Raw genomic sequence first — 23,271 nt, 5'->3', positions numbered from 1 at the left:
CAAAGCCCCCACATTGCCCTTAATTTGTCACAGGCTATGCCTGAGTTTCTGGCTGGTGGCTTTTGGAAGTTGAAAGTGATGCATTGAAAGTTATTTACAGATTTTGTGATGGGGTAGGTGCAATTTTATTTGCTTTCCATTTATTTATTAGAGCATAGAACAGTACAACACAGCACAGGAACAACCCTTAGGCCCACAATGCTGTGCCAAACCAGCCAAAAAGTAAATTTTTAAAAAACCATAAATGAATCCCTCCTACCTACACATTGTCCATATCCCTCTATCTTCCTCATATATACTATATAAGCAGAATATAGTATTAATGGTAAGACTCTTGGCAGCATGGAGGATCAGAGGGTTCTTGGGGTCCGAGTCCATAGGACGCTCAAAGCTGCTACACAGGTTGACTCTGTCGTTAAGAAGGCATATGGTGTATTGGCCTTCATCAATCGTGGAATTCAGTTTAGGAGCCGAGAAGTAATGTTGCAGCTCTATAGGACCCTGGTCAGACCCCACTTGGAGTACTGTGCTCAGTTCTGGTCACCTCACTACAGGAAGAATGTGGAAGCCATAGAAAGGGTGCAGAGGAGATTTACGAGGATGTTTCCTGGATTGGGGAGCATGCCTTATGAGAATAGGTTGAGTGAACTCGGCCTTTTCTCCTTGGAGCAACGAAGGATGAGAGGTGACCTGGTAGAGGTGTGTAAGATGATGAGAGGCATTGATCGTGTGTATAGTCAGAGGCTTTTTCCCAGGGCTGAAATGGTTGCCACAAGAGGACACAGGTTTAAGGTGTTGGAGAGTAGGTACAGAGGAGATATCAGGGTTAAGTTTTTTTTTTACTCATTGGTGAGTGCGTGGAATGGGCTGCTGCCAACGATGGTGGAGGTGGATATGATAGGGTCTTTTAAGAGACATTTAGGTAGGTACATGGAGCTTAGTAAAATAGAGGGCTATAGGTAAGCTTAGTAATTTCTAATGTAGGGCATGTTCAGCACAACTTTGTGGGCCGAAGAGCCTGTATTGTGCTGTAGGTTTTCTATGTTTCTACATCCACGTGCCTATCTAAATGTCTCTTAAATGCCTCTGATGTATTTGCCTGTACCACTATACCAGGCAGCGCATTCCAGGCATCCACCACTCTCAGTTTAAAAAAAACTTAACCTCACATCCCCTTTGAACCTACCCTGTTTCACCTTCAATACATGCCCTCTAGTATTAGACATTTCATCCCTGGGAGAAAGATGCTCCCTATCTTACTCTATGACATTCATAATCTTGTAAATCTCCAACACTTCTCCCCTCAGCCTCCTCTGCTGCTCCTGAGTAAAAACCCAAGTTTGTCCAGGCTGTCATGAAAGGACATGCCCTCTAAACCAGGCAGCATCCTGGTAAACCTCTTCTGCACTCTTTCCAAAACCTCAACATCCTTCTGTCGTGGGAATTGTATGCAATACTCCAGATGTGGTCTAACCAGAGCTCTATAAAGTTGTAACACAGCCTCTTGACTTTTAAACTCAATTCCTCGATTAATAAAAGTAAGTATTCTATAATCCTTAACCACATTGTTGACCTATGTTGCCATTTTGAAAGAACTATGAACTTGGACACCAAGATTGCAGCAGTCTGCGGCACCAGGAGTAATCCAGAATACAAGGAGCAGTCCTGACGAAGGGTCTCGACATGGAACGTCGACTGCACCTCTTCCTACAGATGCTGCCTGGCCTGCTGCGTTCACCAGCAACTTTGATGTGTGTTGCTTGAATTTCCAGCATCTGCAGAATTCCTGTTGTTTGCGTAATCCAGAGATGACTACTTTGGAGGTCTTTTGCTTCAGCTTCTTTCCTAAATCTATACTCACTGCATAGGGTCTGTTGTCCTATTTTGCCCATGTCATTGGTGCCAATACGCACCACGGCATCCAGCTATTCCCCCTCACCCTTGAGAATATCCTACAGTTGCTCTGATACACCCTGACCCTAGCACCCAGGAGGCAACACAACATCCTGGAATCACTTATCTGTTCTCCTTCTTCACCCCCAACTAGTGAGTCCCCTCACACTACCACACTGCCTATCTTTACCCTTACCCTTCCCTGCTGAGCCACGGAGCTGGCCATAGTGCCACTAGCCTGGCTGCTGCTTCTGTGCCCTGATGGTTCGTCTCTCTTCTTTTTCCCACCCCAGAGGTATATGTTGCTGAGGAAATGGCCACTGAGGAACTGATTGGTTAATCCCCTTACCTTTTCCTGGTGGTCACTCATTTACTGTCTGAAGCCTATATTCTGGATGTGACCACGTCTTGAATAAGTTTCATATATGATATCTTTAGCCTCCCGGATGATCCTGAGTACATTCATTTCCTGCTGGTCAGTAGGGAGCTGAAGTTGGGTTCACTTGCTGCAGATGTAATCATCAGGGAAACTGTCAGGTATCCTGAATTCCCACACCTGGCAGGAGGAGCAGTCCATCCTGACTACTCAGTAGTAAAATAAAAGCTTCCGTATTATCTTTGTCTCTGCCTGTTCTTGCTGAAACCTGTTGAGCTAAAACCTTCCAACTGTTAACACTGGCATGCTCCAGTAATCGCTGCTGTGCCTGACCCTACCTCCCTTTTGCTCGCTGCTGAGTTTAGTTCTCTGATGCCAACACTAAGATGCCACATGAAGGACATCCATGTGATATGGATTCATAGAGTTGGGGGTGATGTATTAGCATGCATAGATTGGTTAACCAATAGAAAGCAGCGAGTTTGGATACATTTGGGTTTCTCTGGCTGGCAATCAGTGGTGAGCGGTGTACTGGGCCTGCAACTGTTTACAATATACATTAACAATCTGGAAGAGGGAACCAAGTGTACTGTATCTAAGTTTTCTGATGACACTAAATTGAGTGGAAAAGCAAATTGTTCTGAGCATACAGTGAGTTTGCAGAGTGGTATAGATAGGTTAAGTGAGTGGGCAAGGGTTTGGCAGATGGAGTACAATGTTGGTAAATGCGAGGTCATCAACTTGGGAAGAAAAAATGGAAGATCAGACTATTACTTTAATGGTAAAAGATTGCAGCATGCTGCTGTGCAGAAGGACTTGGGAATGCTTGTGCGTGAATAGTAAAAGGTTGGTTTGCAGGTGCAGCAGGCTATCGAGACGGCAAATGGAGTGTTGGCCTCCATTTGGGAGAGTGATCGAATCTAAGAGCAGGGAGCTTATGCTGCAACTGTATAGGGTACTGGTGAGGCTGCATCTGGAGTGCATTTCTAGTCTCCTTACTTGAAGGATAGACTGGTTTTAGAGGTGGTGCAGAGGAGATTCACCAGGTTGATTCCAGAGATGAGCGGTTTGGACTATGAGGAGAGATTGAATTGCCTGGGACTGTACTTGCTGGAATTCAGAAGAATGAGTTGGGATCTTATAGAAGCATATAAAATTATGAAAGGGATAGATAGATGAGATAGAGGCAGGAAAGTTGTTTCCATTGTTAGGTGAGACTAGAACTAGGGGACATAGCCTCAAGATTATGAGGGGTGGGGGAGAGTAGATTTAGGATGGATATGAGGAGGAACTACTTTCCCCAAAGAGTGGTGTATCTGGAATTCTTTGCCCAATGAAGCAATGGAGGCTACCTCAGTAAATATATTTAAGACAAAGTTGGATAGATTTCTACATAGTGGAGGAATTAAGGGTTATGAGGGAAAGGGCAGGTAGGTGGAGATGAGTCCATGATCAGATGGGCTATGATCTTGTTGAATGGTGGAGCGGGCTCCTGCTCCTATTTCTTATGTTTTTCCCTTCCCTTCCCTTCCCTTCCCCTCCCCTTCCTCTGCCGTATAATTTTTCATTGGAAAAGGTTTAATTATTTAGAGATACTGCATGGTAACAGGCCCTCAATCCCAACAAGCCTGCTCTGCCCAACTACACCACAGTAGCCAATTAACCTACTACTATTTCTTTCAAATGTGAGAGGAAGCTGAAGCACCAGAAGAAAGAGAACACAGCCATGGGGAAAATGCATAAACTCCCTCCAGACAGCAGTAGAATTGAACCCAGGTTGCTTACGCAAAAACAGAATTACACCGACCACAGCACTTGTGTGCTGCCCATATTGTGCAGTAAACTTTATTATGAATCACACCATCTGCACTGGGTCCATTTCAACTTCTGATTCACACTCTAGTTTTATAAGCACATTTGGGGGTTCCACAGAAACAGTGTTACAAATTGAAATGTATATTGACATTTTCCTTTCCATAGCATAAACTATCAGAAAGGCACAGTGACTGTCCAAACTTCAGCTTCAGAGTAGAACAAACAACTGCCACGAGAGTCCACAAATCCAGGTTAATGATTAAGGAACAGGGAACTCCACAGATGTGTAGCTGCTCTGAAACCACCGGCTGTCAGCACCTGGAGCATGCCTTTTCCTCTGGGATCCTCAATCCTGGCATACTAGTGCTGTGCAGAAGAGTGCAAGACGGTGTAAGGTAGCAGCTGGCCGTTATGGCAAGGGGAAAGACGAGGATGGGACCGTTGTCGATGTCTTCAATAATTCCATTTAATATCAGAGAATATATACAAAATTTAACCGGAAATTCTTGCTCTTTGCAGACATATACAAAACCCCAAAGAATGAATGACAGTAAAATCATTAGAACCCCAAAGCCCGGTTCTTGCCCTCCCAAGCAGGAACAAAGCATCAAGCCTCACCCTCCCCAACTTATTTCAGCAAAAAGCAGCAGCAGCCCAAAACCCACCGAGCAAGCAATAGCAGATCCCCCAAGAGAGTCCATGCTCTGTAGCACAGAAAAACTCATTGTTCACCTGATCAGTTCAAAATGCCACAGGCTCTCTCCCTCCCTAATAAAGGGCAGAGAGCTGCCACACAGCTGCAAGAGGAGACAAAGAAAAGTAGAAGGATTCGCAGATTTAAGTCGGCCGCGTTGCTTTTTTTGTGTTAACCGACTTAAGAATCGGCAGCGAGAGGGAGAACAAGCAAACAGGAAAGAAAAAAAAACATGGAATGGCTCGCTGAGTACAGAGAACTCTTGTTTTCTCCAGCATGCTTCAGTCGGCAGCACCGGCATGGAATCGGCTCACGTACAGGGCATAGAGCCTCGGAACCCCAAAGGCACACTCGTCTGCTCGGCTGAAAAACGGCTAGTCTAACGGGCCATCCAAAATTACATGTGATGTTGGAAAATTCATACTGTCTACAGAAAACTTGGAGCATAAACTTACTTACATTTTAAACATTTATACTAACCCAGAGATACGATTATAGTCAGCCTTTCTCAAACCTTTGTGCCCTGGAGGAATCCTTGAAATAATTTTCAGGTCTCGGAATCCCTGTGTAAAAATAATTGTCGGCAGTTCACAGTATATTGGTGTGATCAGTACGTTGTAGATATAATAATCCAATCATAATTGTCAATGCTCTTTTGAGTAGAGAATAAATTTTAGCTAACATTTCTTGGGAAAAAAATGAAATATTTAAACTTGGCTTAACTTTCTTGAAATGAGTCTTTCCTTCCCTTTCAAACAATTTAAAACTCATAAGGCAAATATAATAAATTTTTGTTAAATAACTGGCCTAAGCCAAAATGGGATTTAATTTTTCAAAGGGTAGGCTTGGTACATTAATTTAAATAATGGTATTTACAACATGAAAATTTATTGACAATGTTGAATAATAAAGTTACTAAAAACCATAAGCCAAAGCAACATGAATAAAAATATAGCTTAAGACACAATTTTATACAAAACTGTAATCAGGCTCAAATATAGGCCGAGCATATGAAACCTATGCTTGTGTTTTTCCTACGCAAATACTCAATTCTGGGGCAAACTTGAGATAAGCGCACACGGATTTCATCCTCAGCTGAAATGAGATGATTTCTATCCTTACTCTTGATGCTTGTTGAACAAGAAAAGGCTTGCTCATACATGTAAGATTAATTTCCAATGAATGCCAGGATACTCTTTTCGAGAAATCCAGAACTTGTCCAGGGGCAGGTCAGTAAATCTCATCTTGAGTGCATAAACAGACTGGAGCTCAAAAATTCTTCCTGTACTCTCAAAGTCAAGTTCTCAAGCTGAGCAGAAGATTCAGAGAAAGGGTTCCTTGCCCATTCATACACTTGTGTTGAAAGGGAGGACAAATACTGTTCAAATTTGTTCTGCAGTTCTCCCAGGTGGTTTTCAATCAGACTCTAGACTGAGCAGCTGAGTCGCAATGCGTCGAAATTCCCTCTCGGGAATGGAAATTTCTCTCCAATTTTCTACTACGTTGGTAGAGTTTGCTCCCATAAGTCAGTTGGCAGTGTGTTAAGGGGAAGCTGGGGGAGGTAAATTGGGAGGAAAAGACTAACATCCCAGCCCAAGTTGAGTTAGTCTATTTAATGCTTGCAAAGCATACCTCATGCTCCTCATTCGCTTCCTGTCCTCCCCTAAATTGCCAATTATCCAACAGCCTCCCCTAAATTGTGTCAAAAACTGAGAATGGATTCAACCAAATAAACACAGTACAAGTGGGTACTGCCACACTGGGCTGAGAAACCTCGAATGAGATTGCTAACGGGGCTGCTCGATCACTGCCCCCCATCACATGGAATGCTAGCATTGCACATTGCGTGAAGTTAAAAAACAGCTGTTCATTTTTTTTTTATCACAATCTGTCACAGAACCCTGAGTGACTTCTCGTGGAATCTTGGTCATAGCTATATAGCACAGGATGGGCAGCATTGTAGGTATCACACAGATGAGGTAATGCTACGATAGCTATGATCCGGTTCACCTGCCGCTGTCTGCAAGGAGTTTGTACGTTCTTACCAGGACTATGTGGGTTTCCTCCCGCAAGCTGGGATTGATAGTGTCATGGGCAGGTCTTCTGCTCTAATTTAGTGGAATCCTAGAAATTCACACCATCGGAGATGAGCATTCAGACCCCATCCTTGTGAACTTTTTGTTGATTACATTGTGTACTGATTTTGCTCAAGCATGAATTGGTTCAATGAAGAGAGCTACAGAAACAGGGAATAGGGAATATGCTTCTATAGGTAGAACTGAAAGACATCTTGCTGAAGAAAAGATGGTTTACTTTGTATCTATTAGTGCTATATTTGATCTGGAGTACTTGATATTGACCTTCAGTGTTTGGGTTTCATGTTCTCAGTACTGACAACTGTCACCATGAAGACTACAATAAGTGTCAGATCAAGTTTTTAACACTATTGTATTTTATTATAGATTGAGTACTTTAGATACTATCCCTGTACTGAACCTCTAAGGCCAAGGAATGACATTGATTGAAACAATTATTTGTTATGCCTGTTCCTCTGATGTCCACTTTGTGTTTGATATTTTTCAGCAAATAACTCAACACCAGGAGCAGTTTGTTCAAATGCTGAATGATCCTTTGGGAGAGGCTGGAAGTGAAGGAGCAGAAGGTCATGGGTCACCGCACACTAACTACATCCAGGTTACACCCCAGGAGAAGGAAGCAATAGAGAGGGTAATAACGCTTTGAAAATCTGAGGATATTTGTGAAGTAAACTAAAATGTAATATCTTTAAGTAGAAAATTCATCAGTGCAAATACCTTTATCACACTTACAGCCTGCATTTCTCAGCCATCTGTGCAGTCTCATACACTTTCTCAAGTTGCACCTTACTGCTTTCATGAATTGAGGACGTTTAAATTGAAAATATATTCTCAGATAGTCAGGATGCAGAACTGCTCCTCCCACTCCATCATCCTCAACATGGGGCTGTGTGCTGAGCTCTCTGCTCACACATGACTGCATGGACAAACACCCATGTAACGACACTCATCACCAACAGTGGTACAGCCTAGAGAGATGAGGTGCCAGGAAAATAATCTGTTATGCCAACAAGACAAAGGAGATGGTTATTGTCTTCAGGAATCCCTCTTTACATCAATGGGACAGTAGTGGAAACGCCGAGCAGTTTCAAACTCCTGGGAATGCACATTTTGCACAATGTCTAATGGTCCGAGAACACATCCTACACAATCAAGAAAGCTCAGCAACGCACCTACTTTTTGAAGCTGAAGAGCTGGACTATGCACATCATTACTCATGACCTTCTGCAGATGCGTAGTAGAGAGCATTTCCGCAGTATATATATATATATATATATATATATATATATATATGTATATGAATGTATATATATGTGTGTGTGTGTATATATATATATATATATAGTATTTATTTATTATTGTGTTTATTACTGCTTTTTTGTGCTGCATCAGATCCAGAGTGACAATTGTTTCATTCACCTTTTCTACTTGAAATGACGTTAAACCATTTGAATCTTGAATCTAAAACTCAAACAAAATAAAATCAACTTTCTTTTCTAATTACATAATTTATTCCAATTGTTTGTACTTCAGATTGTATGAAATGATCTTCAATCTTTACAGAAAATTCTGTTTTCTTTCTCATTTTCTCTAATGGACAAAGTGTGGTGGGGGCAATTACTCTCAACATTTAATAAGTATCTGGATGAGCGCTTGAATTGCTAAGACACAGTAAACAATGAACCAAACGCTGGTAAATGTAGGTAGTATGGATAGGTACTTGATAGACATATTGGGCTGAAGGGCCAGTTTCTGTGCTCTATGATTGTGACTTGTAAAGTTAGATTCTTGTATCTTTGTTAGGACACTACTTTTATGAAATTGCAAATTGGGGTGCAAATCTTCATGGGTTGATGCTTGGAGTACTGTGGACTTGTCTTGCTCAGAGCGCGGTTTCTTCCAGGTGGTCACCACAGATGTATGTTCAGATTAGCCCCACATAAGCTAAAATTGAAACAATGCAAAGATGTATGAACTTCAGGGAGGTTTTCACATTTGTATCAAATACACAAGCTGGTCTTTTTAGATTGAGTCATATGGCATTCAAATCATTCGCCTTGTTTTAATAAAGAAACATACAACTGATGCAGAGGCTACCCAATACTTAAGTAGAATATTTGGAAAAATAATAGGTAGTTCAGTTTGTTTGAAAATTAACTTCATGGTTAGCCTTTATTTCAGGGATTTCTTTAAATGTTTATGGTAGTGGTTGTGAGTATATCTGAGCTCAGATGAAGCATCCTTAGGATTTTGTAGGTCATCAGCTGTAGAATTCTATTTCACTACTATTTATTGTCTTGGTGCCCAAATGCCAATTAATAAACTTCTGGATGGGCTACAGGGAAGTGTTAATAGAATTTTGTGGAAGATTGAAAGTGATTTCATACAATCTGAAACCCAGGTTTTAATCCAAATAGACTACAAAGGATAGATTAGGGAAACTAAAGATACAACACTAAACAAGAAATGCACAAACATTTAAACAAAGCATTAGTCAAGCCATATTTGGAGTATTATGAGCAGTTTTGGGCCCCATAACTAAGGAAGGATGTGTTGGCATTGCAGAGGGTCAGAGGAGGTTTACAAGAAAGATCCTGGGAAATAATATGAGGAGTGGCTGATAGCTCTAGGCCTGTACTTGCTGGAGTTTAGAAAAATGAGGGGGATCTTATTAACCTATACCAAATATTGAAAGACTTAGACAGTGTGGATGTGGAGAGGATGTTCCAAGAGTGAGGTTGTTAGGACCCAAGGGCACAGTCTCAGAATAGAGTGACTGTCTTTAAAGGTGGTGAACCCCTCGCAAGGTGGAAGGTCCCAATGGAGTACCTGGTAAGGCTCTGAAAACCTGTGTCAACCAACTGGTGAGAGTATTCAAAGACATTTTCAATCTCTCACTGCTATGGGTGGAAGTTCCCACTTCAAAAAGACAACAATTATACCAGTGCCGAAGAATAATGTGAGCTGCCTTGATGACTATCACCCAGTAGCACTCACATCTACAGTGATAAAATGCTTTGAGAGGTTGGTCATGACTAGACTGAACTCCTGCCTCAGCAAGGACCTGGAGCCACTGTAATTTGCCTATTGCCACAATAGTCAACGGCAGATGCAATCTCAATGGCTCTCCACACGGCTTTAGACCACCTGGACAACACAAACACCTACGTCAGGATGCTGTTCATCAACAATAGCTCAGCATTTAATACCATCATTCCCACAATCCTGATTGAGAGGTTGCAGAACCTGAGCCTCTGTACCTCTGTCTGGAACTGGATCTGTGACTTCCTTAACTGCAAGACCACAATCTGTGTGGATTAGTGATGCCATCTCCTACTCGCTGATGATCAACACTGGTGCACCTCGGTGTGTGCTTGGTTCACTGATCTACTCTCTCTACACCCATGGCTGTGTGGTTAAGCATAGCTCAAATACGATCTGTAAATTTGCTGATGATACAACCATTGTTCGTAGAATCTCAGATGGAGACGAGAAGGCGTACAGGAGCAAGATATACCAACTGGTAGAGTGGTGTCGCAGCAGCAACCTTGCAGTCGTCGTCAGTAAGACGAAAGAGCTGATTGTGGACTTCAGGAAGGCCAAGACGAAGGAACGCATAAATATCCTCATAGAGGGATCAGAATTGGAGAGAGTGAGCAGTTTCAAGTTCCTGGGTATCAAGAACTCTGAGGACCTAACCTTTCCCCAACATATCGATGTAGTTATAAAGAAGGCAAGACAGCGGCTATACCTTATTAGGAGTCTGAAGAGATTTGGTACGTCAACAAATACACTCAGAAACTTCTGTAGATGTACCATAGAGAGCATTTTGTCAGGCTGCATCACTGTCTGGTATACTGGGGTTACTGTACAGAATCGAAAGAAGCTGCAGAGGGTTGTAAATTTAGTCGGCTCCGTCTTGGGTACTAGCCTACAAAGTGCCCAAGACGTCTTTAGGAAGCAGTGTCTCAGAAAGGCAGCATCTATTATTAAGGACCTCCAGCACCCAGGGCATGCCCTTTTCTCATTGTTGCCATAAGGTAGGAGGTACAGAAGCCTGAAGGCACATACTCAGCGATTCAGAAAGAGCTTCTTCTTCTCCTCTGCCATTGATTCCTAAATAGAAATTGAACCACTGAACACTACTTCACTTTTTTAATATATATTATTTCTTTTATTTGCATGATTTTTAATCTAATCAATGTATGTATACTGTAATTTGTTATTACTAGTGTTATTATTTTATTTTCTTCTATATTATGTATTGCATTGAACTCCTGCTGCTAAGTTAAAAATTTTCACAACACCTGTTAGTGATAATAAATCTAATTCTGATTCTGACAACCATTTATAATAGAGTTGAAGAACCACTGCTTTAGCCAGAGTGTGGTGAATCTGCGAACTTTATTGTCACAGGCGACTGTGAAGACCAAGTTAGTGGGTGTATTTAAAGTTGAGGTTATTAGGTGCTTGATTAGGAAAGAATTAAAGGTTATGCTAAAAAAGAAGGGGCATAGGGGTTGAGAGGGAAAATAAAGCAGTCATGATCGAATGGCAGAGCAGACTTGATAGGCTGAATGTCCTATATCTAATGGTCAAATTTGGGCACAAATCTCAGTAGAAAAAGTGGTCAACCTACGGCGTACAGTTCAAGAGAATTTAATAATAACAAAAGGCTTAATGTTGACAAAAGAAACAGCATCAGAGAATTGGGGAAAAGACTATTTTAACCAACGAGTATCAGTGAATTGATTAGAATAGAAGAATGAGTAACCTAGTGAGAAGCATTAAAAGGAAAACTACCTTGAAAGGTATCTCAGTAACAGCAAGAAATTAACAGATGTTAGTATGGGCCCATTACATATTGAACTAGGGGAAATTATTTTGGGAACTGAGGGAGCAGCAGAGCAATTAAACATACTAAGCAACTTTGACCATGGAATTATTCTTAGTGCCAGACAAGTTATTTGCGTATCTTAGGAACTGCTGATCTGCTGGGATTTTCACGCAGAAGTCTCTAGAGTTTACAGAGAATGGTGCGAGAAACAAAAAATATCCAGTGAGTGGTAGAAATGCCTTAAGGAGAGAAGTCTGAGGAGAGTGGCCAGACTGGTTCACACTGACAAGAAAGTGCTGGTAACTCAAATAACTATCTGTTACAACAGTGATGTGCAGAAGGGCATCTCTGAATGTACAACGTGTCAAACCTGGGCTATATCAGCAGAAGACACGAAGTAGCTACTGAGTGTATATCTTGTATATGTCTTTATTGAAAAAGGTGCAAAGCTCCAGGGAAATGGTGAACAAGTCTAGTGTGGACGAGGAAGTGAAAAAAAGAAATTAGATTGGTAAAATTGAAAAATAGTTATGGAGAAATTAATTGGACTAAAACCCATGAACCCCAGGATCTGATGAGCTGCAACCATATTTTTTTTGAAAGAAACTGCAATGGTGATAGTAGATGCACTCATTGTCATTTTTCACAACTTCACTGACTCCAGAATGATTGCCCTAGGTTGGAAGGTAGCAAATGTAACCCTACCATCTTAAAAATGGAAACAAAGGGAAATGAGCTATAAAGCACTTAAAAGAAAATACTATAATTTGTTAAGCAGAAAGTGATTATAGAGCATTGCATCTAGCAGAGCTCATCTACATTAATGAAAAGATAATATAAAAACCTACATTTGTCATATTTGATTAATAGAATAGTTTTTGGGGAAACTAGTGAACATGGATGCTCAGAAAGCCTTTGTTGAAGTGCTATTAGAGACAAAATTAGAGCACATAGAATGATGGATAATACTCAGTCCTCAATGACTGCCAGTGTAAATGCTGCACTGTTTGTTGTGTACATTGATTTGGGTGAGGAGACCAAATGTAATATACCCAACACAACAATATGAGTTGAAGTTGTACTTGGTAGCTGCAAGAGAATGTACAGTATATGCACTAAGGGAGTTAGTATATGATTGAAATATGAAAAATTAGATCAATGATATATAGCATGCGAACAGATCTTTCAGTCCAACATGTCTGTGGCCATTCAAGTAACTATCTGTACCAATGGCATTTTCCACCAGTTAGCCTGCAACCATCTGTCATGGCATTGCAGGTGTTCATATTAAGAGCTTAAATGTTGAGAATGCCTTCCTCCACCAATTTCTCAAGCTGTACCTTCCAAATTTCAATCACAATCTCAGTGGAAAAAATCTTCCTCAAATGCCCTTTAAGTCTCTCACCCTTGCTGTAAATAAATGTGCCCCCCACCCTGCCCATCTCACCGGTAATAAATGTCTCTACTGTGGAGAAAGGATTCTCATTACCCTATGTATATCCCTCATATTCTGTATCTGTTATATTGTATTTCCTATAATGAAAGCCAAGCTTATTGATTCTCTTCTCTATCTGGAATACCACACTGGGTGACAAAATCTCCCGCACCTGCTCCAACACAATCACATCCAATTTGTGTAGTGACCAAAGCTGCACCCGGTAATCCCATTCTGGCCTAACTAATGATTTTAATAGCTGTTTTACAAATATCTCTTGTATTCTGTCTCCCGTATATCTTAACCACTTTATCTACCTGAGCTACTTGCCTTCAGGACACAATGGACACAAGTGGCTCTGGTTCTTGCAGTTCTGTTATCTATTATGAATATATAATATCAAATCTCCCAAATGCATCACACTTCACGTTTTTGAAGATAAAATTCAATCTGGTATTTCATGCATGGCTGACCAATTTGTCAGTGTAATTTGTAAGTTGGTCACTCTACCATAAATAATGTCTTCAGTTTTTTCTGTAAAGAACCTAGCCTTTCCTGTCTTTACATCCATATTATTACAGTATGTTATCAAATGTTTTTAATTGCTGAGATATTGAAAGGTGGTAGAGTTTGGAGGGATCTGGGTGTCCTTGCATGTGAATCACTGAAAAATTAATATACAGGTACAAGAATTATTTTGGAGGGTTTGAACACAGCGCATTTTACTGAGATTGAGGCTATATAGGTAGACTGTCTTGGAAATTTTTCAAGTTCTAAGTCTGTCAACCGTAGAATGTTGTTGTAATAGAGGCAGTGCAACATAAGTGTCACTCACAAGTGAATTTCCAGGACAGTTATTTCTTCTGCATGCTGGTCCATATGAGAATTTACAATTACAAGATTTAATTGTATTGCAAACGTACAGAAAAAAATATTGATTGACATGACTGGTACATGTGGAGATGATATTTCTTCTGGATGAGATATTCAGGAATTTTGTACTTTTGATATGATATTTGATCTATAGATATTTGGATATTCAGGGAATTGATAGTGCAGTGATGTGCAGTTGAAGTAATGTAAGAGCTGTGGTCATATTCAATGGCAGCACAAAGTGAAGGGACTATTCTTAAACTTAAAGAGCATCAGGCATGTGCTAGGCACCTGGCATTGCTTCATCCTGTAAATGTTTTTAATCCATTGTTGCCCTGTTCATGTGCCGTCTGCAGTGGTAATTATCTCAGATGTACAAGTGGTTTGAAATGGAACTTGATCACATTTGGATACAAACCTACATCTTTTAATTTCATTTGTTATGCTTGTCTGGTGCAGGCAGTGAAAGGTGACCAACTTGTTTCCCAGTGGCAGGATGCTGTAAATTTTTGGCAGGATTAAAGTGTACTTGAGTGAAGACAGATAACTTGGTTAATGTCCCTCTGGGGTATGAACTCCACTGAATTTCCTAGTTTTGTGTCTAAATTTAAGAAATAAGGATGTAAGAGTATGGCAACTGAAGGCTAAAGGTAGAGATTAACCAATTTTGGATGCTTAGTGAGCACGCTGTAGCTTCCCAGAGCAAAGATGAACAGATATTTCCCATTTGATCAAGCCTAGTGGCCACACTGTTAGTGATAATGATAGATTTTATGCACATACTATATAAGCAAACCTCAGTTTTTTTGAGGTAAAAAAATTGTGCTTTTATTGAGAATGGTTGTGATAGTTTCTGCTTGCTGTGTTTAAATGTTGTTCTCTCAATAAATTGATTTGCTGTACAACTTGCAGTACAACTTTCAGATGCTCATAGGTTTCAACGTTCATAGTAAAATTTATTACCGAAGTAGATACAGGTGTCCCCTGCTTTTTACGAAACCTCGCTGTTAGGAAAGACCTACATCAGTTACCTGTTTTCGCTAACAGAAGGTGTTTTCACTGTTACGAAAAAAGGCAGCGTGCGAAAAAAGCAGCACGTGATAAAAGGCAGCGCGCACCCTGAGCAGCCAAGCTCCTCCCCCGGAACTGCATTCTAGCCGGCATTGCTTAAACACGTGCCTGTGAGCAGCCATTAGCAAGATGAGTTCTAAGGTATCAGAGAAGCCTGAAAGAGCTCGTAAGGGTGTTACACTTAGTGTAAAACTAGACATAATTAAGTGTTTCGAGATAGAAGAAGATGACCTGCCTGCCCTGATGGAAACAGACGACGATGAGATGACACCCCAGTGTCCTACCACCCCAGTGGTCTCAACCTCCGGGCAGTGGACCGATACATTGCTGTGGAGAATGCAGCGGTAGCCGGGACGCACCCAGCAGATCTGTAAGAAAAAGGCCGAAATAAACAAGCTAATTAATTAGGTTGTTTATTTCGGCTTTTTTCTTAAAGATGTGCTGTGTGCATCCTGGCTACTGCTCGTACCACTGCATTCTTCGCGGATTGGTATCAGTCGGCGGCCCGGAGGTTGGGGACCACTGCAGCACCCCAACCTCCGACGACTCAGCCTAACACACCATCATCAGTGTGCTCGGTGCTGTCTTCCCAATTCCCATAAGTGATACTACACTGTACATACATTATTTCTACTTTATATAGGCTTTGTATTTTTATGTGTTATTTGGTATGATTTGGCAGCTTCATAGCTTAAAGGTTACTGGAGAGAGTGTTTCTGCCAAGAGCGCTTGCGTGAGATTTTCGCTACGGTGGACAGTGCAGCAATGATTGTAGAAAAGTATTTCTACTTTATATAGGCTGTGTATTTATCATATCAGTCCTGCTTTTACTATATGTTACTGTTATTTTAGGTTTTATGTGTTATTTGGCATGATTTGGTAGGTTATTTTTTGGGTCTGCGAACACTCACAAAATTTTTCCATATAAATAAATGGTAATTGCTTCTTCTCTTTATGACATTCCGGCTTAAGAAGTGTTTCATAGGAACACTCTACCTTCGGATGGCGGGGGAAACCTGTATAACTCATCAGATACAAACCTGAGATTCTTTCTCTTGCGGGTATACGTAGCAAACCTATGGGACAGTAACTAAACAGGATCAATGAACAACAAGCTGTGCAAATGCAATATAAATAATTAGCAATAAATAACGAGAGCATGAAAGAAACAGCGGGTCCTTAAAGTGAGAACATCGGTTGTGGGAACTTCATAAATATGAGTGTTGTCCTGTTTTGTTCAAGGGCCTGATGGTTGAGGGGTAGTAACTGTTCTTGAACCTGCTGGTGCAAGTCCTGAGGCTCTTGTACTTTGTACCTGACAGCAGTAGCAGGAAACGAGCATGGCCAGGCGCTGAGGATCTTTGATGGATGCTGCTTTTCTACGGCAACGTTTCATGTAAATGTGCTCAATGGTTGGGAGGGCTTTACCTGTGATGTACTGGGCCAAATCCACTACCTTTTGTAAGATATTGGTGTTCAAAGACATTGGTGTTCCCACACCAGACCATGATGCAGCCAGTCAAAGCATTTCCCACTATAATCTATAGAAGTTTATTAAGGTTTTTGATGTCATGCCAAATCTTTGCAGACTGCTGAGGAAGTCGAGGTGCTGTGGTGTTTTCTTTGCAATTATATTTATATGATGTGTCCAGGACTGGTCCTCTGAGATAGTGACACCCAGTAATTTAAAGTTACTGACCTTCTCCACCTCTGCTCCTCCGCTGAATGTTGATGAGGTTTGTTTGGGAAGTAAATACTGAAGAATAAAAACAATGTTGTAATCACGGAACAGATCAGTCTACACCTGTGGAAAGAGGCAGTTCGTTTTTTTTTCTAGTTCCAAAGTTTATCAGAAATCAAGACTAGTTTGATAATAGCACATCTACAGACATTTAAAGATTATATTATTTTTATAACAAACAGTAGTTTTGACCCCAAAAGGATTATAACTGCATTGGCATTTAAATTTTATATAAAATATATGCTTTTCTTTACTCCTCTTAATGTAAAAAGTGAGTATTATTACAACAACACGCCCGATGCTGGAGGAACTCAGCAGGCCAGGCAGCATCTATGGAAAAGAGTACAGTCGATGTTTCGGGCTGAGACCCTTTGGCAGGACCTGAAACATCTACTGTACCCTTTTCCATAGATGATGCCTGGTCTGCTGAGTTCCTCCAGCATTTTGTATGTTGCTTGGATTTCCAGCTTCTGCAGATTTTCTCCTGTTTATTATTAAAACAACCCATAATTAACAAATTGTAGCGAACCACCTACACAATCCTTTACTTGCCTTTAGTGGATCTATGGTGGGAAAGTGTTGAGCAGAGTTCACTGGATTTGGCCCGAAGAAAAGTGACTATCTTGTTCTTTTCAGTAATTTTTGACACATTGTGGCAATCTAACTCTGCAATAAATCCAGAGAGAATGTAGGGAAAACTAGTGTAGAGAATGTAGTGAATTTGGGCATAGAGACCAACGTGTCTATTATAAACACGGTCAACTTTATATCTTGCCCCTCCATAAAATCTATGCCCTTTAGTTTTAGATTCTCCTGTTCTGGGTAAAAGATTTTGGGAATTCACCTAATCTAGGTCCTTCATGATTTAAAAATCTCCATGAGGTCATCCCTCAGCCTCTTGCACTCCAGGTAAAATAATCCCAACCTATTAAGTTTTATCATAGAACTTAAAGCCTCCAATCCTGGCAACATGCTTGTGAATCTTTTCTGCACCTTTTCCAACTTAATGACATCCTTCCAAAAGCAGTGTCACCAGAAGAGCACACACTACTACACACTGCTAGATGCATTGAAGCATTTCTTTCTTAAAGGCTTTCTAACATGTACTTCTTTCTCTGCTTTCTTAAAATCATTCTAACATGTACTTCATTGCCCAAGCTTTTTAATCAACTGAATTTCTCGGCTGAGGTGTGTGGTGCCCACTTGCTTCAATTGCACCCGTGCCTAAGAAAGCATGGTACCCTGTCTAAATGACTATCACCCAGTGGCAATTGCATCCACAGTCATGAAGTGTTTTGAGAGGCATATGTTGAAGCATATCAGCTTTTGTCAGAATGAATACTTGCATCCACTCCAACTTGCCTACAGGAGCAAAAGGTCTACAATGGATGCTATCTCATTGGCTCTTCACACAACCCTGGAACATCTGGACAGCAAAGATGTATACATCAGGAGGCTCTTTTTTGATTATAGCTCAGCATTTAACACCATCATCCCCTCATATCTACTCAGTAAAACTCCAAGACCTGGGCCTCAATGCCCCCTTGTACAATTGGATCCTGGATTTCTTCACTTGCAGACTCCAGTCAGCTTGGATTAACAAAAACATCCCCACAATCTCCAACAGCACAGGAACACCACAAGGATGTGTAGTTGGCCCCCTGCTCTACGTGCTTTACACTTATGACTGTGTAACTAATTACAACTCCACATTGTACAAGTTCGCTGATGGCACCACTGTTCTGGGCTGTATCAAAGGGGGTGATAAATCAGCATACAAGAAGGAGATTGAAAACTTGGCTGAGTGGTGTAATAACAACAACCTCTCACTCAATGTCAATAAGACAAAGGAACTGATTATAGACTTCAGAAGAGGGAACCCAGAGGTCCATAATCATCATTGGATCAGAGGTGGAGAGGGTCAGTAATTTTCAATTCCTGCATTACAATCTCAGAGGACCTGTCCTGGGCCATCAGAATCAGGTTTATTATCACCGGCATGTGACGTGAAATTTGTTAACTTAGCAGCAGTGGTTCAATGCAATACATAATCTAGTAGAGAGATAAAATATAGCCGCTGTCTTGCCATCTTTATAACTACATCAGTATGTTGGGACCAGGTTAGATCCTAGAGATCTTGACCCAGGAACCTGATGCTTCCTAATTCTGATCCCTCTGAGGATTGGTATGTGTTCCTTCATCTTACCCTTCCTGAAGTCCACAATCAGCTCTTTCATCTCACAGACATTGAGTGCCAGGTTGTTGCTGTGGCACCATTCCAGTAGTTGGCATATCTCACTTCTGTACACCCTCTCATCACCACCTGAGATTCTACCAACAATGGTTGTATGGTCAGTAAATTTATAGATGATACTTGAGGTATGCCTAACCACAGTCATGTGTATATAGAGAGTAGAGCAGTGGGCTAAGCACACACCTCTGACGTGCGCCAGTGTTAATCGTCAGTGAAGAGATGTTGTCACCAATCCGCACAGATTGTGGTCTTCTGGTTAGGAATTCGAGGATCCAATTGCAGAGGAAGGTACAGAGGTCCAGGTTTTGCAACTTCTCAATCAGGATTGTGGGAATGATGGTATTAAATGCTGCGCTATAGTCAATGAAAGGTATCCTGACATAGGTGTTTGTGTTGTCTAGGTGGTCTGAAGCCGTGTGGGGAGCCACTGAGATTGCGTCTGCCATTGACCTATTGCGGCAATAGGCAAACTGCAATGGGTCCAGGTCCTTGCTGAGGCAGGAGTTCAGTCTAGTCATAACCAACCTCTCAAAGCTTTTCATCACTGTCGATGCGAGTGCTACCAGACAATAGTCATTGAGGCAGCTCACATTATTCTTCTTTGGCACTGGTATAATTGTTGCCTTTTTGAAACAAGTGGGAACCTCTGCCGGTAGCAGTGAGAGGTTGAAAATATCCTTAAATACTCCCACTAGTTGGTTGGCACAGGTTTTCAGAACCTTACCAGGTACTCCATCGGGACCTTCTGCCTTGCGAGGGTTCACTCTCTTTAAAGATAGTCCAACATCAGTGGAGATCACAGGATCATCAGGTGCAGCAGGGATCTTCACAGCTGTCATTGTGTTCTCCCTTTCAAAGCATGCATGGAAGGCATTGAGTTCATATAAATATTATTGCGAAGACACGACAGTGCTTCTACTTGGGAGTCTGTGGAGGTTCGGCATGTCATCAAAAACCTGTGTGGTGGAAAGTGCTTGACTGGCTGCATTACAGCCTGCTATGGGAACACCAATGCCTTTGAGCAGAAAATCCTACAAAAGGTAGTAGATTTGACCCAGTATGTCACAGGTAAAACCCTCCCAACCATTGAGCACACCTACATGAAACATTGCTGTAGAAGAGCAGCATTCATCATCAAAGATTACCACCCAGACCATGCTCTTTTCTCGCTGCTGCCATCAGGTGCCCCAGGACTTGCACCACCAAGTTCAAGAACAGTTACTACCCCTCAACCATCAGGCTCTTGAACAAATGGGGATAACTATACTCATTTAAGGACTCTGTTATACTGTTATTTCATGCTTGGTTTTTATTGCTGTTTATATCTGCATTTGCAGTTTGGTTACAGTGGATAGTTCCTGTTTGCAATCACTGTGCTAAGTATGCCCGCAGAAAAAGAATCTCAGGGTTCTATTTGCTGACATGTATGTACTCTGATAGCAAATTTTACTTTGAACTTTCTTCTTTTGGGTTGAACTCTCGGTTGTGGTTCTCTGAAACATTTCACAAAGTTGGTTACACTTCTTGAATGCAAGTTTTTTGTATTTGAATAAATGATGCCAATTGCCACCATTTCTTTTAGTGTATTCAGTAGACTTGACTCCTCATTCTTTACCCAGTGTTTTCGCAACACTTGCCCACTGGGTCTGCCTTTTGAGACAAAGTGAAATAACTTGTTACAGTCCTTTTCAGAACTTAATTTATTTTTCAAAAAAGAAGGAAAACCCAATTGCTATGAGTAGTTTAGAAAGCTATGCTGTCAGTTTATTTTCCCTGTGAGGCAGATTTCACTGTCAAGTTGATTGTCCTCTTTTGCAGATTTAATACAGTATCCTATTGCTAGATGATGGACTCTTGGCTTTCCAATATTAGCTCTGGAAGAAATATTCATCTGTTGCTTTACACCCATGATCTTTACTGATCAGACATGTTATTTTTCCTAGCAGTGTGATGTTCTGTACTATCTCTGCTTGAGAAATGCATGCAGGAGATGTGGCATGCAGTTTTTGTATGTATTGCTCATTCTGGAGGAAATTTGCTGTTTTGTTTTGAATATGTATATAGGTGAAAAGATGAATAACTCAAGTTGATAATCTTTTTTTGTTTCAGTTAAAGGCACTGGGTTTCCCTGAGGGACTTGTCATTCAGGCCTACTTCGCCTGTGAGAAGAACGAAAATCTTGCCGCAAACTTCCTTCTCCAGCAGAACTTCGATGATGAATGATTTTTCTTTCCCCCCTTTCTTTCTTCCCTCCCTCCCTTCCTGCCCAAACCATCCCACTCCCACCCCCCCTCCATTCTTTTTAACAAAACTTGGTTCACTTTCTATGTAATTGGATGGTCTTTGGAAAGGCTAGGTAAAGTATGGGTTACCTGGCTGTATCAATATTGTGAAGTGCAGCACTGGAAAGCACATATTTAAACAATCAAATGCCATATCCCATTGGTCAGTCTATAAAAGATGACATTTGACAACTTGTGATGACTAGCCAGTGGTTGGGAGGATATTGGTGATGTGTGGGAGATGAGCCTGTATTCAAAAAAGTTTATGCCGTGTGCACCAAAAATTTTTTAGTCCCCAGATCTTGGAGCAAACAATTGTGCATTTGTGCCTTTTATGAATATGGGCCTGGACATTGTGGGGAGGCGGGGGGAGAGACCGAAGGTGAAAGTGCTTCTGCAGCATAATGTTTCAGACTTGCCTACAATCAGTATTTTCAGTAGTTTTTTTTTCTGTTTCCGGTGGGGTGAAAGAGGGGCTGGTGGAAAGAAATGTACAATCATTTGAATAGTAATAGCAGATATGAGATTGCCATTCTGGAATGAAGCTGGCATCTGATGTAATGTCCAAGAAGATATTGCTTGATTTCTCTGCTGACTACTGGAAATACGACCATAGCCATAGTCAGGCAGCAAAATATTTTATTTTAAATAAAAACTTAAGTTCCTGTGTTGAAAACTGCTGTATTAAAAAAAAATGCCGCTGTCTTGCATTGCTCTTTAGGAAGTGTATTGCGATCTGTATCTTTTATTTTTAAAAAATCTGAAGCACGGTATTAAACAACAGCTTGCAATCACTGCAGGAATCTTTAGCTTGTCTGAGTTAATAGCAGCAGCTTAAGTTTGTTAGAGTTGACCTCACCCTCTTACTTACTGCACGTAGCTGTTTCTTAATATTATACTACCTTTGCACAAATATTCTTAATAGTGCTAACTGGCCCCAGTCTAGAGAGCCAAATGGATCATATGGGCTTTGACAAAGAACAGTGATTTCATGGTAGGGGGCATTAAAAGGTGTTCAGAAAGTGAGCCTACAGGATAATGATGCATCCCACGACTGGTCAGTTCTGAAAATTCACTTTCAGCAGTTAAATTTGTGTGGGTAGGTCCGGTGGGAAGAAGAGAGGCTGGCTTTCCCCAAGGTGGTTATGGGAAATGAATCTGTACTTGCCCTCGATACAGAAATTTTAACATGCATGGAAACGTTGAATAGCTATTTTCAAGATTAGCTGAAGGATCTTTAAATCACAATTAAGTGTAATTTTTGAATGGAAAAGGATTGGTCATATTTCAGTTCAGGGGTGATCTTTTTAATCTGTTTATTTCCAAGGTCCCTTTCGCTTATGCATGATATGTGCTTACTTACCCTTGCCCTGGTCTAAGATCAGAGGAACCCAAATGCAGTCACCAAGAAATGCAATAGAAACAAGAAATGTTTTCATTGTATAATTTCCAGTTTCAGTGAAAGATAAGCTTTGAGGTGCTTCAGAAGGGAAGTCAATTTGGATTTCTGCTCCTCTCTACATTAGATATTTGCTCTGCTAAAGACCATCCTGAGTAGTCACCACTGTAGTCCCATTTCCGCCCCATCTACATCTTTTCCCACCAAACTTAATTAACGATCGGAATTTGAAGAAATTGGTGCAGAATTTCACGAGGCACTGTTGAATTTGGTTACCTTCAAATAATATTGGCAGAATTTGTCTGAGGTGCAGGTAAAAATACTGTTCTATCTTACCTGGTGGATAGGCGAGTTTTTGTTTCTCTCACCATCTCACTGCAGTCATTTGACTTGTGCCTCAGGAACTCATAAGTGAAATAAAGAATATTTTGAGCACTGAAATTGATATTATTTTCTATATGAAGCCTGTATCAAATAAAATATTAATGAATTTCAGCTAGGACAG

General features: G+C 41.0%; 1 protein-coding gene across 1 annotated transcript in view; it reads left to right on the top strand.

The window, feature by feature from the left end:
• The window catches only part of LOC140188268 (uncharacterized), a 150,279-nt gene extending 128,118 nt beyond the window's left edge, over positions 1–22,161 (top strand). Inside the window, 2 exon segments of the mRNA XM_072244360.1 lie at positions 7,362–7,505; positions 21,195–22,161. Coding sequence (XP_072100461.1) covers positions 7,362–7,505; positions 21,195–21,308 — 258 coding nt within the window. The 3' untranslated portion in view covers positions 21,309–22,161.
• Positions 22,162–23,271: the final 1,110 nt, after the last annotated feature.

The sequence above is a fragment of the Mobula birostris genome, chromosome 26, assembly GCF_030028105.1.
Source record: "Mobula birostris isolate sMobBir1 chromosome 26, sMobBir1.hap1, whole genome shotgun sequence".
NCBI lineage: Eukaryota > Metazoa > Chordata > Chondrichthyes > Myliobatiformes > Myliobatidae > Mobula > Mobula birostris.
The sequence above is the reverse complement of the archived record's forward strand: the minus strand, read 5'-3'. Positions and strand labels throughout refer to the sequence as shown.